Genomic DNA, 15264 nt, shown 5'->3' with positions numbered 1-15264 from the left:
AAGAGTATAAAGGGTCCTCAGTACTTTTTAAGAATATAGAGGGGTCATGAGACCCAAAAACTTGGGAGAACTGCTGATACAGTGGACTCAAAATCAGGCAGGCTGCCTAGAGATTCTCTGCCTTTGTAACTATGGGAAAATTGCTCCAACCCCACCCAAAAGTGACAAAGGCAAAGACGATGCCTAGCAGAACAGATACTGAACTGTATTGGTGGAGGGAACTTCCTCACCAGGACTTCCTACATCCATCAAAGCACAAGTTCAGTCAAAAAACAACAGTAATACAAAATAAATAGCATTTATTTTTATTTGTCATGGGCCATTCCATATAAGTTAAAAACCAGTGTTAATTCAGTTGTTGTACCATAGTGTCTTATAAAGTGGAACAACCTCTCTGTAGCAGTAGCAGATACATTTTCTAGGCCATAATGATGACAATAAGGAAAGAAAGATGCGAAATGTTTAAATATGTAGAATCACGACTAGTCCCATAATTGTTTCCTTCAAAGTTATCAGTACAGGAAAAATAACATCCAAATTCCAGCAAGTCAACTGAATAGTTGAGGAAAATTTTTCTAATTCCTGTGTTTTATTTTGTAAACATTAATGTTGTAAAAAGTGAAATTCTATAAGTAACAATTCTGCCTGTGTCTACATCATCCCAATGGAAGACAAATGCTTTGAAATAATTATTATTATAATAGCTAACATTTACATAGCACTCACTCTATGCCAAGCAGCACTCTGTTAAGCACTTTCCAATTATTAGCTTATTTGATCCTTAATGCTGTAGGAGGTAGGTGCTATTGTTATCCCCATTTTACAGATGAGGAAACTAAGGTTACATGACTTGCCCAGGGTCACACAGCTAATAAGTATGTGAGGCTGGATTTGAATTTGTCTTCCTGACTCCAGACCCGACACCTAGCTGCCTGGAAATTGAATAAAATGATGCATAATCTCAGTATGATTCAATATCATAGGAAATGATATCTTGCAGTATGAAGGTGCTTTCCCCAGCTATATTAGTGCTGGTTGGGAACACCATTTTAGTTTATCCACTATTTTACAGACAGGTCTTTTTCATTCCTTATAGCCTTCCTCTTTAATCCCACAATCTGCCCTATCTTCTACTATTCATTCAACTTCCAATCATTTCTCTCCCTATTCTTGTCTAGTCTGCCTAGTTTCTCCACATGCTTCCCTACTATCTGCACACAGATACAGCTGAAGAAGGCCCAGTCATTTAACTGGTTTGTAATCATCAGTGGCACAGAAGGACAAAATTACAAAGAAAAGTAGAGTCTGTTGTAGATATGAAGATCAAATACCATTTGTTCCTCCTCTCACTCATATTATCTGTGGTGAAACAATGGCTCCAAGCTGCTCAAAGGAAAGAGCCAAAGTGAAGTCTAAATTTAATAAAGATTTTCCTGAGTGACTCTAGACATCAGTCTCAGACTGGTTTTTACCAAAGGGGGAACCTGACTGTGGTCTTGAAGAAGGATCTTCAGACTAAGTTACAGAACTGTTCTCCTGAAGATCAGCTCAGTAGGAACTAGATACTATCCAAAAAGGTCAAAGAGGGCTAACTTTCAGTATAATCCTTCCCTTTCCATAGTTTGGTCCCATTCACCTAGAGGTGAACAAAAGGAAAGAATGATCAGCACATGTAATATTGGGGTCTTACTATCCTGCATTATTACTAGTAGCCCTGGAAGGGACAGGGACAAGGGAAAGGCAAACAAGTAAAAGATACTTAGAAAGATCTGGCAGTGCATTGGGTTATTACCCAGAAGTCAGGTAGGCAAATGTATCATCAAAGGAAGGATTGGACTCCCTTTCAACCAACCTTGTAGGAATCCTTTTGGCACATTATAACAGAGCAGTCTAAAGCTGTTCTTTGGGATGGGCTACTCCCATCTACCAGTCCTGCTGGATTCCCAGCTGATCACAGCTGACATCCCATAACCGTCTTGCCGTTGTCATGTTGCGTCCCCGGGAAGAAATCCATGCAGGACTGCATTCACTAGAGTAGAAAAGAGAGAGGCTGATGTCACTGAGAGTGCACATGAAGCAGAATTGTTTGGTCCATACTTGGGACAGGGACAAGGCATAGTAATAATAAGTATCTAATATTTATATAGCACCATGTGTCAAGTGCTTTAGAATTATTATCTCATTTAATCCTCACAACAACCTGGTAGATAGGTGCTATCCCTGTCACTTTACAGATGAGGAAACTGAGGCAAACAAAGATTAAGAGACTTGCCCAGGGCCATGTAGCTAGTAAATGTTTGAGGCCAGATGTGAACTCAGGTCTTTCTGACTCTGTGCCCAGTGTTCTATCCACTGCACCACCTAGCTACCTAATATAGTAGAAAGAGCACTGCATTGGGTTTCACAGAACTTGAATTAAAGTCCTAGTCTGAGTCCTGAAACAAGTCCAGAGGATTGAAGATGAAACCCACCACCCACCTCCTGCCAGAAAGATGATAAGCTTAAATAGAGAATGACATTAATTTTTAGACATGGCCAATGTGTGAATTTGTTTTGCTAACTACTTATATTCATTATGAGGAACTTATTTTATTTATTTATTTAGAAAAATTGTCCCAATGGGGTGGGGAGGGAGGGACAATAAAAAACCTTGTTACTTTTACATATATCATGTTACCTTTCTTGCCCTCGGTTTTCTCAGCTGTAAAATTAGGAGGTTGGACAAGATGACCTAAGGTCCTTTCCAGGTCTAACATTTTTTGATTGTTGGATGGTAGTTGAAAACTACTGACTTCTATCGAAAACAGACTTTTACATTTACCACTTGGTAGTAGTTGGCAGTGTATGTTGTCACTATCAATCAGTAAGCCTTCTTAAGTACTTATGTGCCAGGCACTATGTTAGGTACTGCCGATACAAAGACAAAATTGAAAACAATCTTTGTGTTCAAGGAGATTCCATCCTCTCAGGAGAGGCAGCGTATTCATTTAAGAAAATATAAAATATATAGAAAGTAATTACAAGGTGATTTGAAGAGGAGGGTGAAACACAAGCATTTGGTGGAATCAGAAAAGGCCTCATGCAGGGGATGGTCATCAAGTGGAACTCTAAAAAAAGTGAGAGACTTTAACAGAAAGAGGTACAGAGGGAGTATGTTCTAGGCATGAGGAACTGTCAGTGAGAAGGGAGCTAAATTGCTGTGTGGAGAATAGCAAGGTGGGTTTGCTTAGCCACAGAGTGCACAAAGAGGATTAATATATAATAATATATTATATATATATATCTCTCCTTGAGCGCAGGGTCTGGTTTTGCCTTTCTTTGTATCCCTAACACTTAACACAAATACCTGGCACATAGAGGGTGCTTAATAAATGCTTTGTTCTTGCTTGCTAATAATACTAGAAAGGTAGACTGGAGCCTACCTTGAAATGCCAAACAAAGGAGTTTGATCCTAAAAGCAATGGAACTTACTCAATAAATAATTTAAAGATTAGACCTGTGTGGAAGATGGATTTGGCGGTTGGAGAGAAGTGACTGAAGGCAGTAGCTCATGTCACAAATAATGAGGGTCCGAATCACAATAGCGGTGATCTTGATATAGAGAAAAGGTGATGAATGCTAAAAATGCTGGAGGTAGAACTGAAAAGACTTAGCAATAAATAGATCTAAGTAGATTATCTCGACTACAAGCTCCATGAGGGCAAGGACTTTGTTTTATTTATCTTCATTGTATGTCCTATAAAATGTCATAGGTACTTGATAAATGCTTGTTGAATTTAATTACTGCAGTCTGACCAATAAAATCAGAGTAAAATTAAAGTCCATTGAATTGGAAAGGGATCCCTCTCCAAAGACCATCTTTGTCTCCATTCCAAGAAGGCTTTGCTCCTAAGTCAATGGAAATAAAGATTTATCTATTTTTTTAAAAAAAAATTTACAGATAAGGATATTTTAGAGCTGTATTTGGAAACCTGTCCTAGTATATAAGTGACTGGAACCTAAATCTCTTTACTCAAATGTAAATGCCTATATAGTTTATAGCCATGAGCTCTCAGCTAAATCAGACCTCTGGGAAACTGGCAACTCCATAGATGAATGGGGAGTGTCTGGGGGTAGATGTTGGAATACAGCTTAGATTCATAGGACATTAGAGCTGAAAGGAACCTTAGAAATGCCCACTGCAAGGCATGAGTGAAGCTTACTCTCATAGTATGTGGCTTAAGGAGGGAATAACATGTACACTCAATTTGGTATGAAAATCTATCTTACACTATAGGAAAGTAGGGAGGGGGAAGGGAATAAGCGGGGGGGGGGGTTTGGAGGGATGATATAAGGGAGAGCAAATGGGAGGAGGGGATAATTAGACATAAACACTTTTAAGGAGGGATAAGGGTCAAAAGAGAGAATAGAATAAATGGGGGGCAGGATAGGATAGAAGGAAACATAGTCCTTCACAAGGTGACTGTTATGTGAGTGTTTTGCATAACTACACATGTATAACCTATATTGAATTGCTAGCCTCAGTGGGGATGAGTGGGGAGGGAGGAAGGGAGAGAAGTTGGAACTCCAAGTTTTAAAAACAAATGTTAAAAATTGTTTTTATATGCAACTGGGAAATAAGATATACAGGCAAGTCCTACAAGAAAACAGAGGGGATGGGGATAAGGGAAGGGAGGGGTGTGATAGAAGGGAGGGTAGTTTGGGGAAAGTGATAATCAGAATGCACACTGTCTTGGGGTGGGTAGAGGGGAGACATGGGGAGAAAATTTGGAACTCAAAATCTTGTGGAAATGCCTGTTGAAAACTAACAATAAATAAATAAATAAAAGCTAAAAAAAACCCCCCCACAAATTGCCCACTCCAGTGATTCTCAAAGTGTTGGTGGAGGACCCCTTAGGGTCCCTAACACCTTTCAGGGAATCTACAACATGGAAACCATTTTCATAATAATACTGTAACAGGAAAAATCAATAGTTAATACCTTGAGTGCTTTGCTTCACATTGCTTTGCTAATCATCTATCAGCTACAGTCATTTCAGGATAAGAAGTAACCGTGAAAACCTCTGTAACTGAAACTATGATGTAGTCCTAGGGGAACATTCCTGGCTTAACTGACTCAGATATACTTGCTTTGTATGAATGCAGGTGTGCCTATGTTGGTTGACCTTAGGAGTGTGAGTGCCTGCGTTAGTTAGCTTTAGGAGTAGAACTATAATCATTATAAACTGTAATAATAACAATATAACCATTATGAAAATCTTTATATTAATCTTAAAGTAATGAAGAAACAAAGCCCCATAGTTTATTAGGATATCAGGGCTTACTGGAAAACCTTATATCATAAAATCCTGCAATCTTGTAAAGGACAATTGTACAGAACAAAATTGAGCCATACATGAATCAAGAGAACTATAAATAAGTATGAATTTTGTAATTCATGGTCTCAGACCATAGTATGTGGACTGTAGACTACCACCTTTGTTTCTCTTAGTAAAGCTTGGTTTCTTTACCCAGAAAGGCTTGCCATTTTCTTTTTTTCAATACTAAGATGTTACTTGGCTATTAAAATATTCCTCCCTTTTCCAACTCCCTATCTGTATGAGGCTGAATTTTCTTCAACCAAAACAACAGATAAAATGCAGAAGCAGATAGGAGAATCCAGCTGTGTTCTAGTAAATCAGACATTAGAGATTTGCAACAACAACTATACATATACAGATATAAATATACACACATACACATATATGTGTATATATGTAAAACCATGTCACTTCTCACTTTTTTGTTTTAGAAAATATTCTTCATAAAAATGTTATTTATGCTAATATGTAATATATTTATTATTATTTTAAAAGAATGAATAAATATTTTTAAAATATATCCATTTTAATTTCAAATTGGTTTTATTTTAATTTAATTTCAATAGTGGGCAGCTAAGTGGTACAGTAGATAGTGTCCTGGCATGGAGTCAGGAAGATTCATCTTCATGAGTTCAAATGTTGTCTCAGATACTTACTATCAGCGTGACACCAAGCAAGTTACTTAACTCCATTTGCCTCAGTTTCTCATCTATAAAATGAGCTGGAAAAAGTAGTAAACCACTCCAGTATCTTTGCCAAGACAACCCCAAGTGGGGTCATGAAGAGTCAAACACAACTGAAACAAAAATATCAATAGCTAATAATCCACACAATCAAAACCTCTTTGAGATCCTCAGTAATTTTTAAGAGTACAAAGGGGTCCTGGGACCAAAAAGTTTTAGAACTGCTGATCTAGTCCAATGCCCTCAGAGATGAAGAAATTAATGAGTCCTACAAAAGTGATTTCAAGTGATTTGCCCAAGATGGCAAGTATTTTGGGCAGGGATATCTAAGGTGGGTAGCTAGCTGCTGATAAAGTCCTTGCTCAAGTGTACATCTTCAGTGTGATTTGTAAAGGAAAAACAGTTCCGTCAAATGAACTGTGGTATGAGTGATGATAGATGCTCAGTGGGTAGAGCTCTGGGCCTGGAGTCAGGAAGACCCAAATTCAAATCCAACCTTGGACACTTCCTATTTGGGTGACCCTAGATCTACTGGAGAAGGAAATGGTAACCACTCCAACATCTTTGCTAAGAACACCCCATGGACAGTATTGGTGTGCTATGGTTCACGGGATCACAGAGGAAGAAGATGCTACTGAATGACTGAACAACAACAAGGGTGAGGATATCAAGAAGGTAGTACCTTAGCAGGAGCTAGAATCCACTAGCACATTTTCCTCAGCATCACAATTAAGATGCAGAAGATTCACACTTCAAATATGACTTGTTAGAAGAAGTATGATGGACAAACCATTTCAAGGACTGCCCAGCTTTATCAATATGCAAAAAAAAATTATCAATAATATTTATAAATAACATGAAAATCTTCCAATAATTTATATTTCCATCAATATATTAAAATTCTGGATATGTTGTCATACAACTGACATCCTTTGGGGAAAAAAATTTTTCTTCTATAAATAGAATTATACCTGAAATGTTTTCCACTCAGAGGCTCAAGGCCCTCAGTCAAGGCACAGTACAGGCTGGTCTGAGCTCCCTCCTGTGGGGTCTTAATGAAGGAGGAGAAAAGCTTCCACACTAGTTTCATACAAGTTGAATGCCGAATCAATTCAGAGTTGACGGTTCCAGGGTGTACAGAATATGTAGTAACCCCAGTACCTAGAATTAAAAGGACAAGAGTTATGGGAAGCCATATATAAGAACTCAAAATCTTGATGAGGGTAGAGAAAGTGGAAGAACTCTCAACATGAAGGTTTCCCATCATTGGATTATTACCAGCACCATCTTGGAAGTCTAGGGCATAAGGCAAGCTCCTGAGAGATATCAAGGGGGCTTATCTTTACACAGAATAGGCCTGGAAACCAGCTGCTTTGCTTTACTTAGAGATGGTGAGATTCCAAGCTTCCACCTTGATAAATGAAAATCAAGTCCCCAGATTCCTCAGGTTGTGGGTCCCTATATACTTTCTAACTGGCTACTGAATAAGACATGCTTGAGGAAACAGGAGACCAGGCCCAAATTGTACTACTATACATTTTGGAAAGAGAGATTCTGCCTAGGTAAAAGGGGAGGAAAGACAACCTTACCTATGTCTATTCTTCACCTTCTGTTCCACTACCCCCACTCTTCTGAAGGCCTACCTTTTAGTCTCCGAGCTAACTCCTGGGTAAAAAGCACATTGGCCAGCTTGCTGTGACAGTAGGCAAGGCCCGAGTTATAATACTTCTCGCCATGTAGGTTGTAAAAATGGATCCTGCCCAAGTGGAATGCCAAGGAAGACACATTTACCACCCTTGATGGGGCTGATTCCTTCAGCCTCTCCAGCAGCAGGTGGGTCAAAAGAAAATGACCTGGGAAGGGATGCAGAAAAGGAGAAGATTCAGAGTCAATAATAGTAGGAGGCCAATTACAAAAAATGGGAAGTTCAGGCCAAGCTCCTCATTTTATCTCATTGCTAGCATTTATTTACATAGTATTCTAAGATTCACAAAGTGTTTTACATACATTGTCTCATCTGATCCTCACCAAGAATTTGGGAAGATTGGTACTTAAAAGTATTATCATCATGACAGATGAGAGAACTAAGTTTCTGATTTTCCTGATGTTCCCCAACTAGTAAGCTGGGTCAGAAGGGAAATTTTAAGCCAAGTCTTCTAAAGCCAAGTTTAGCATGTTTTTCACTGTGCCATGCTGTCTTTTAAAAGAAAAATTAGAACTATTCCCACAGATAGATGTGCAGTAGCTGACATGACTATAAAAGTTGCTGGGCTTGAGAAGAGGGAACAAATACAGTGGCCTAGGTGGAGTACCAGATTCCAGTTCTTTGAACAAACAGATCTTTTTGTGTTCAGCTTAGATAAGGTGGCCTCAGAAGTCAGCTGCCAGAGAGCAGGTTCCATTCAACAGGAACAGCCAGAGAAAAGGGATTTCTCCTACAACAGGTTTAAAATATGAGTCCTCTAACATGGACCTAATGATAGGGATTATTGCTGAAGCAACCCTAGGTGTCAAAGCAGTGTGGTAATTGTGAAGATCCTAAGCAAAACTGAATCTAAATCAGAGAATTGTAAGAACGAGGGACTTAGTAGTATCTTCCACTTTCTTACCTAAGTGATTGACTCCCATATGCATCTCAAATCCATCTGCTGTCTTAGAGTAGGGGCACATCATCACTCCTGCATTGTTGATCAGGATGTGAAGCTGTTTTTCCTCTGCAAAGCACAACGGAGAAGATGAGGACTTTAGGGAGTTTAATAGCCACTGGCCAAGGCTACCCATGGCCTCAGTACCTGCCTAGCCTACCTGCATATAATTAAGCATGGAAAAAAAGAGACTCAAGTCAAGTCTTTATTTTCCTTTCACTTGCATAGGTTACATTCAATCAATCAATCAATTATCAATCCTGTATCCTACTAGATGTCAGACTTTATGTTAACTCTATATGCTACAAAGGAGATAGATTTACATGAAGAAGGCATGAAATTGACAGATGCAAGTGACCTTCAGAACCTTAAGAAAAGAATTAGAAGTCATCCCAGTGAGAATGACTTCCAGGGGACAGAAGAGACTTGAAATTCCTACCAGTGATTCAAGATCAGAGCCCAGTTCTAGTTATTCCTCCAGCTTACTGTTTCTACATTTGCATAGTTTTTTTTTTTTTTTACAACAACCAAGGGTAGGTCTGATAGGAGCCAGATAATGAGTGCACCATTCCCACCCTAGCTTCATGCCCCCTCTTTGACTCTTACCTCCTAATTGCCCAGTTTGACTCTCACCTGCCAGGAAGGCCTCAGCAAAGGCTTGGATTGATTTGGTGTCAGACAGGTCCAGCTTCCGCACCAGCACCTGCTGGTTCCCTGTCTTAGTCCGGATCTCATTGGCTGCCAACTCCCCCTTTTGCAAATCCCTACAAGCAATATATACTCGAGCTCCTAAGAGTAAAGATATAAATAAGTTTAATTTTTGTGTACAACACAATACAATTTTAATTTTATTTTGAAAACAAATCTGGTGGTGATGCCTCTGATGGAGTTAGAGGAGGTTCTTATACAGTGGAAGTGGCATCATCTCACAAGCCCTATATGCTATAATAGATTATGGGGGAAGACAAGAGGGGAAAAGTTAAATCATCCTGTCTGGGGGAGGGTGAGATGTCCCATTCAGTTCAATTTCTATCAGGTAAGGGAGCCCCACTGCTTTGGGACCAGGGGCAACAGGGGAAGACAAAATAGTAACTGAATAAATCTAAGGTAAGCAAAGGAGACAGGAAGGAGGAGGAGATGCCCAGAGTTCAGTATGGGTATAAATGGGGGTAGTATGAAGAGGGTATGAACATAGAGATTCTTAAAAAGTTAGCTCAGACCAATCTGATTGACCAGGATGAAATGAGTAATGTTCAATAATGATCTTTAATGTTTCAAAGGAGGAATCAGCCCTATTTTACAGAGAACGTAGCTAAGGCACAAAGTATCAGAACTTTATTCAGTAAATGACTAGCATGCCTAGGACACCTATGGTGGGTAAAGCTTGGTAAAGCACAGAGTCAGAACCTAATGGGTCAATTGAAACACAAATTCCAAGAATACTCTTAAATTCCGAGCCATGGGCACCTAAAACTAAGAGTGAAAGATAGAACACAATAAATAATAAGAGGAAGGAAATGGTAGAAGCTGGAGGGGACCCAAGGAACATAAACTTGCCTCTCTGAGCAAGGTCTTTGGCTGTCTCTTTCCCAATGCCTGTGTTGGCTCCAGTGACTATCACTACCTTCCCAGGCAGCTGCACAGTTGATGTACATACTCCTTTGGAAACTGCTTTCCTACACAGGGAGAAAAAAATAAATCATTCAATTTTTTTTCCAGTGAGTTTCTCACCTGTGTGATTAAGGAAATTTATGGTTCAGATTCGCACCTACAATAAGACACACTTGAGAAGAAGCTGGATATTTTATTGATTTACAGAAAAGGCAAATGCATGAACAGTTTAGAGCTATAGCAGAAATAATTAATATAGCCTAATACTAATATAATTATAGCAATATTAATATAGATATAAGAGGAAATAGAAAAACATCACCAATTCAGGGAAGCACCAACACCTGAATTTTCTCAGCTGGGGAATCCCGGGATACAGCTTTCAGGGTCTGAATTGGGAGTAAGTAGTCCCAGGCAGAGCGTCCTCTCCATGGGTGAGATTCCAAGGACTTACGCTAAACAAGGGGATTTTATAGGGACCTAGACAAAGAAGGCTTTTTGCCAATGGCTCTGTATACTGTCCCAAGCTAGTCAGGCACATAGCCATGGGAATGCAGGTGTTTATCCATCAAGGAGATATCATACGGGGGCCACAAGATATAAGTTAATTAATCATATACTGGGAGGATTAGCCAAATCTTCCAAGTATTATCTATGTGTTCCGGGAGTGGCTAGTTCCCAAAACATTAATACATGGCCAACTCGCGCATGTTATGTTCCTTGAGAAGTCACCAAAAGGACAGAGTGAACTTACTTTATTCAAGGGATATGAAATATTCCTTCACCACCTCGGCCTGGGTTTCTTGTACCTCAAGTCTCTCTCTACAGCTCAAGATTAGAATTTGCTTTGATTTTTTTCTATTACAGTGGCTCTCAAACATCCTTTGTTATCCTGTTAAAGATTTTTTGAGGGTGGGCTTTTCTATAGAGGGGAAAATGGGAGGATGATGCAGGGCAAGTTGTCTTAGGGCTCTCAGTTAAATGAATGACATCTTTTTCATGTTGATAGTAGAGGCAGCTACATGGCTCAGTGGATAAGACCTGAGTTCAAATCCAGCCTCATGTACTTACTAGCTATGTGACCCTGTGCAAGTCACTTAACCTCTGTTTATGTTAATCCACTGGGGAAGGAAGCTGAAGAACTAGTGCTAGGAAAAAATGGAAACAAAGTGGGTGCCCATCAACTGGGGAATTGTGGTATATGACTGTAATGGAATGTTACTATGCTATAAGAAATGATGAACCGGATGCTTTAGAAAAACCTGGAAAGTCTTGTAAGAACTGATACAAAGTGAAGTGAGCAAACCAGGAGAACACTTTATAATAGTATAATAATGATCAGAGAATGGTGTAATAATAAACACAGGGATGGAGTTAGAGCTAGAACGGGCATCATCTCCTAAGCCCTATCCACTATATACTCGCCCCCATCTCTAATCTTTCACCATAGGTGGAGGTCCAAAGTATGGGGGAAGCCAAGCCAAGCCAAGCCAAGAGGGATTATATGTAAAAGACTTAGCCATTCTGATCAAGACAATGCCCCAAGAACATTCCAAAGAACCCATGATGAAAGATGCTATCGACCTCCAGAGAGAGACTGATGAATACTGAGTATAGATTGAAGTGTATTTTTTTCACTTTTTTCTGGGTATTTTGATATGCAACATGGCTAATATGGAAATATGTTCTGCATGACTTCACATGTATAATCAATATATTGCTTGCCTTTTCAAAGGGGAGGGGACAGGTGGGAAGGAGAGAGAGAATTTGGAACCCAAAATTGAAAAAAAATGTTAAAAATTTGTAAATATAATTTGGAAATATTTCATGAAATAAAATATATTTTTTAAAAGAAGTAACAAACGAACAAAAAACATGGAAAGAAGTGCATGAACTGATGCAGAGTAAAGAAAGTAAAACATAGTATAGGTTTTTACTATAATGTAAACAAAGACAGCCACTTTCCTAGGAAAGACCAATCGTAGTACCAGAGAACAGGCATTGAAGGATATTTAACACTGAAGTGGAGAGTTTGAAGTACCCTGGGTATAGAATGTCAGAAAGTTGTCTTGTAAGTTGTTTAACTTTTTCTTTATTACAAGTGAGATTTCATTATGGAGGCATATTGGGAAATAACTGTGATGCGAAAGTGAAATTAAAATTTTTTTATGTTAAAATTGCAATTAAAAAAAAGAACTAGGGTCAGAACCTCAGTCAGCAGGGCACTAGGCTTTATTTTCAACAATTACATTCTGTCTTTGTATCCTAATACTGTGCTTGGCACACAGTAGGAGATCACAGGCCTCAGTCTGTAGAAAGATTACATCTCTGTTTGTTCCATCCTGGACATGCTTAATTTTAGGGACTGAAACACCAAAGTACTATGAGAAATAAGGAAGGAGGACCTGTTCTCTGCAAAGTAAGTTAGGTGGCTTTTTTTTTTTTTTAAATCAGCTCATATTGAATAGGAGTTTGTTACAACCATAAACAGCATCTAGGAGTGAGTGTATATTTGCATTGTGTTTTAAGCATTATAAAGTACTTCCCAACCCTTGAAGCAGGTAGTATGGATAAGTATTACCCCCCCTCCCCCTTCCCCCTTTTGCAGTTATGGAAACTTTGGCTCAGAGAGTTTAGCTGCCTTACCCAGGGTCACACAGCTAAAGTCAGCACCAGGTTTCAATCCCAGATGTCTCATTATATTTTGGGGTTTCAGTCCCTAAAGTTAAGAGTGTTTACCCACCTTTTTTTTTGTTTAGATCTGTGATTTCATCAAAGTAGCTTTACCAATGCTAATCAGTAACTTTTGCAATTTAAAGTGTAAGATTTGCCTGTGACATTGAATTTAAGGAATTTTCCCATTGTCACAAAATATTATGTGCCAGAGGCCAAACCTGAACCCAAGTCTCTCAAATCTCCAAGAGAGAGACAGAGAAAGTGAAGGGGGAAGGGAAGGAAGAAGGGAGAGAGAGAGAGAGAGAGAGAGAGAGAGAGAGAGAGAGAGAGAGAGAGAGAGAGAGAGAGAAGAAGGGAGGAAGAGAAAGAGAAAGGGAGAGAGAGAGAGGGAAAGGGAGAGAGGGGAGGAGAGAGAGAGAGGAAGAAGAAGGAGGAGGAGGAGGAGGAGGAGGGGAAAGAGAAGGAGGAGAATATAAGGAGTTGTTGAACATCACCAAATATGTCCGCAAGTGCTATATAATGCCCTTTATTGCCCACCATCTTTTGATGATCCATAACTATTCATTTAGACTGAACCAGTCACATCCTGACACACAGCTAACCCTCTTTAGGTGAAGTCTGTGTCCTCCCCTCCAACAAACTCCTGGAGGATTTAATTTGCCCATGGTTTGGAGGAAATGGAGCCTCTCAAAAAAGTGAGCAGTTTTAGTCTTACTATAACATCTTCTATGAATTTTTTTTAAAATTTAACTATGGGACAAAGAGAGCAACTGAGTATTTTTTTCCCTAGGTCAAACTCCCAGTTAATAATGGAATGGTTTACAAGTCTTTAGAGCCTAGGTCTTTCTCTATGGGATTGTAAGTATACCAAAGGTCAACAGAGAGAACAAGCAAAATATAACAAGAAGAGAGGACAAAGTGATTTTGCAATTTATTGGAGCTGGAGAGGACTAGGGTCTGGGAGAAACATGTGCTCTCTCTGCCTGAAGCCCCAGGTTAAGAATACTTATCTCTTTTTGGGGGGGAGGGATCGTCTACATCTATGATTTCATCAGACTACTCCTACTCATTTTGTAGAGGTTTCAGTAGGACAAAGGAGAACATGGGCTATCTTCTGCATTGGTCTCCCATGGTCTCTCCAAAACCACAACTGCTCCACAGCATCTCTTTGCAGGGCTCAGCTGACTCCACAGCCAAGAGCAAAGGAAACCTCCCAGATTAAAGGGATGCCCTGATCTAGAATTCTGGCCATTTTCAGTGGATCAGAGATTTCTGGAGGCCACCACACTACACCACACACACACTCCCCTCCAAGTTTAGCCTTCCTCTGCATTTGGCTAGGACCACCCTTTACAAGGAAGCACCAATCAGGCTCAGCTCCTAGGACCTCTAGGTATGAGTTTCATCCTTTCTCAGCTTCAGGAGAAGGAAGGTGAGGTGAGGTGAGGGGGAGGAGGATGGGGGGAAGAAACTGCAGCAGAGCAGCCAGTCAATCAACTGTCTCTCACCTGATATAGGGTGCTGCCAAGATCAGGAGGAAGATAAGTGAGGCCAGCAAGGCCAGAGCCCCGAACATCTTTCCCTAAATTTGCGATGGTGGAGGCCTGGACGAGGATGCTGCCGAAGCCTTGGGGCTGTATGTAGCTGACTCCAAATACTATGGCTGACTCTCTCTGGCCACACCCCATTTAAATTGCAATAGGAGCAACTGGGAAAGAAAGCAAAGGCTTCTGGGCAATGTAGTTCAATTTAAACTTCCTGGAAGCCACAGAACCCTGGAATGAGATTACTGCTACAGGATTTCTAGTAAATCCCATCCCAGAGGTCTTTACTTACTTGCGTTACCTCCCTCGAAGTGAGTACATCAAAAGGCCTAGCCTAAAAAAGGTCAAGGTCTCCCACTGCATCCTGGGCCCATTTCCAGTCATTCTGATGAATATCTGGTCACTGGATCCAGACCAATCAGGAGGAGAAATGAAGCTGATGACCTGCACAGCCCTCCCTTACTCAAATCAAAATCAAGTGCAAGTCATGTCATCACTTCTGTGATGGCATCGTCTTCTTCGGCAACGAAGGAGGACCTTGGGTCCAGAAGGGACAAAGATCCTTGGTCCAGACACCCCTCTCCATCTGTTCTGATAAGAGAATGTATTCTGCAACAAGGGAAAATTTTCTCGCAGGACAGGAGCCTACTGAGAAATTGGAAGACTTCCAGAGACATGATTTTAGGATTGAGGCCCAAGCACCCCATCACCTCCACCTTGTTTGCCTCAGTCTCCTCATCTGTAA

At 40.0% G+C, this 15264-nt stretch overlaps 1 protein-coding gene across 1 annotated transcript; it reads right to left on the bottom strand.

Moving 5' to 3' along the window:
* Positions 1-289: 289 nt before the first annotated feature.
* On the bottom strand, positions 290-14645 carry LOC140517892 (retinol dehydrogenase 11-like). The gene is made up of 7 exons (XM_072629517.1): positions 14484-14645; positions 10246-10364; positions 9322-9477; positions 8653-8757; positions 7687-7896; positions 7015-7204; positions 290-2029 (listed from the first exon to the last, which is right to left on the bottom strand). The coding sequence occupies exons 1-7, from the start codon at positions 14549-14551 to the stop codon at positions 1924-1926; spliced, it is 954 nt and encodes a 317-aa protein (XP_072485618.1). The 5' UTR covers positions 14552-14645; the 3' UTR covers positions 290-1923.
* Positions 14646-15264: the final 619 nt, after the last annotated feature.

This window comes from Notamacropus eugenii, chromosome 1 (genome assembly GCF_028372415.1).
Source record: "Notamacropus eugenii isolate mMacEug1 chromosome 1, mMacEug1.pri_v2, whole genome shotgun sequence".
Lineage (NCBI taxonomy): Eukaryota > Metazoa > Chordata > Mammalia > Diprotodontia > Macropodidae > Notamacropus > Notamacropus eugenii.
Note: the sequence above shows the minus strand (reverse complement) of the source record. Positions and strands in the feature narration are given on the sequence as shown.

Bases quoted from the DNA above. Each gene is read 5' to 3' on its own strand.
- LOC140517892 (XM_072629517.1), bottom strand. From the start codon at position 14,551: ATGTTCGGGGCTCTGGCCTTGCTGGCCTCACTTATCTTCCTCCTGATC. The intron at 8,758-9,321 runs GTGAGAGTCAAA...TGTGCTTTGCAG, and splicing joins TGCTGAGGCCTTCCTGGCAG to AGGAAAAACAGCTTCACATC. The intron at 2,030-7,014 runs GTATAATTCTAT...TTTCTACTCTAG, and splicing joins CTGAGTGGAAAACATTTCAG to TGAATGCAGTCCTGCATGGA.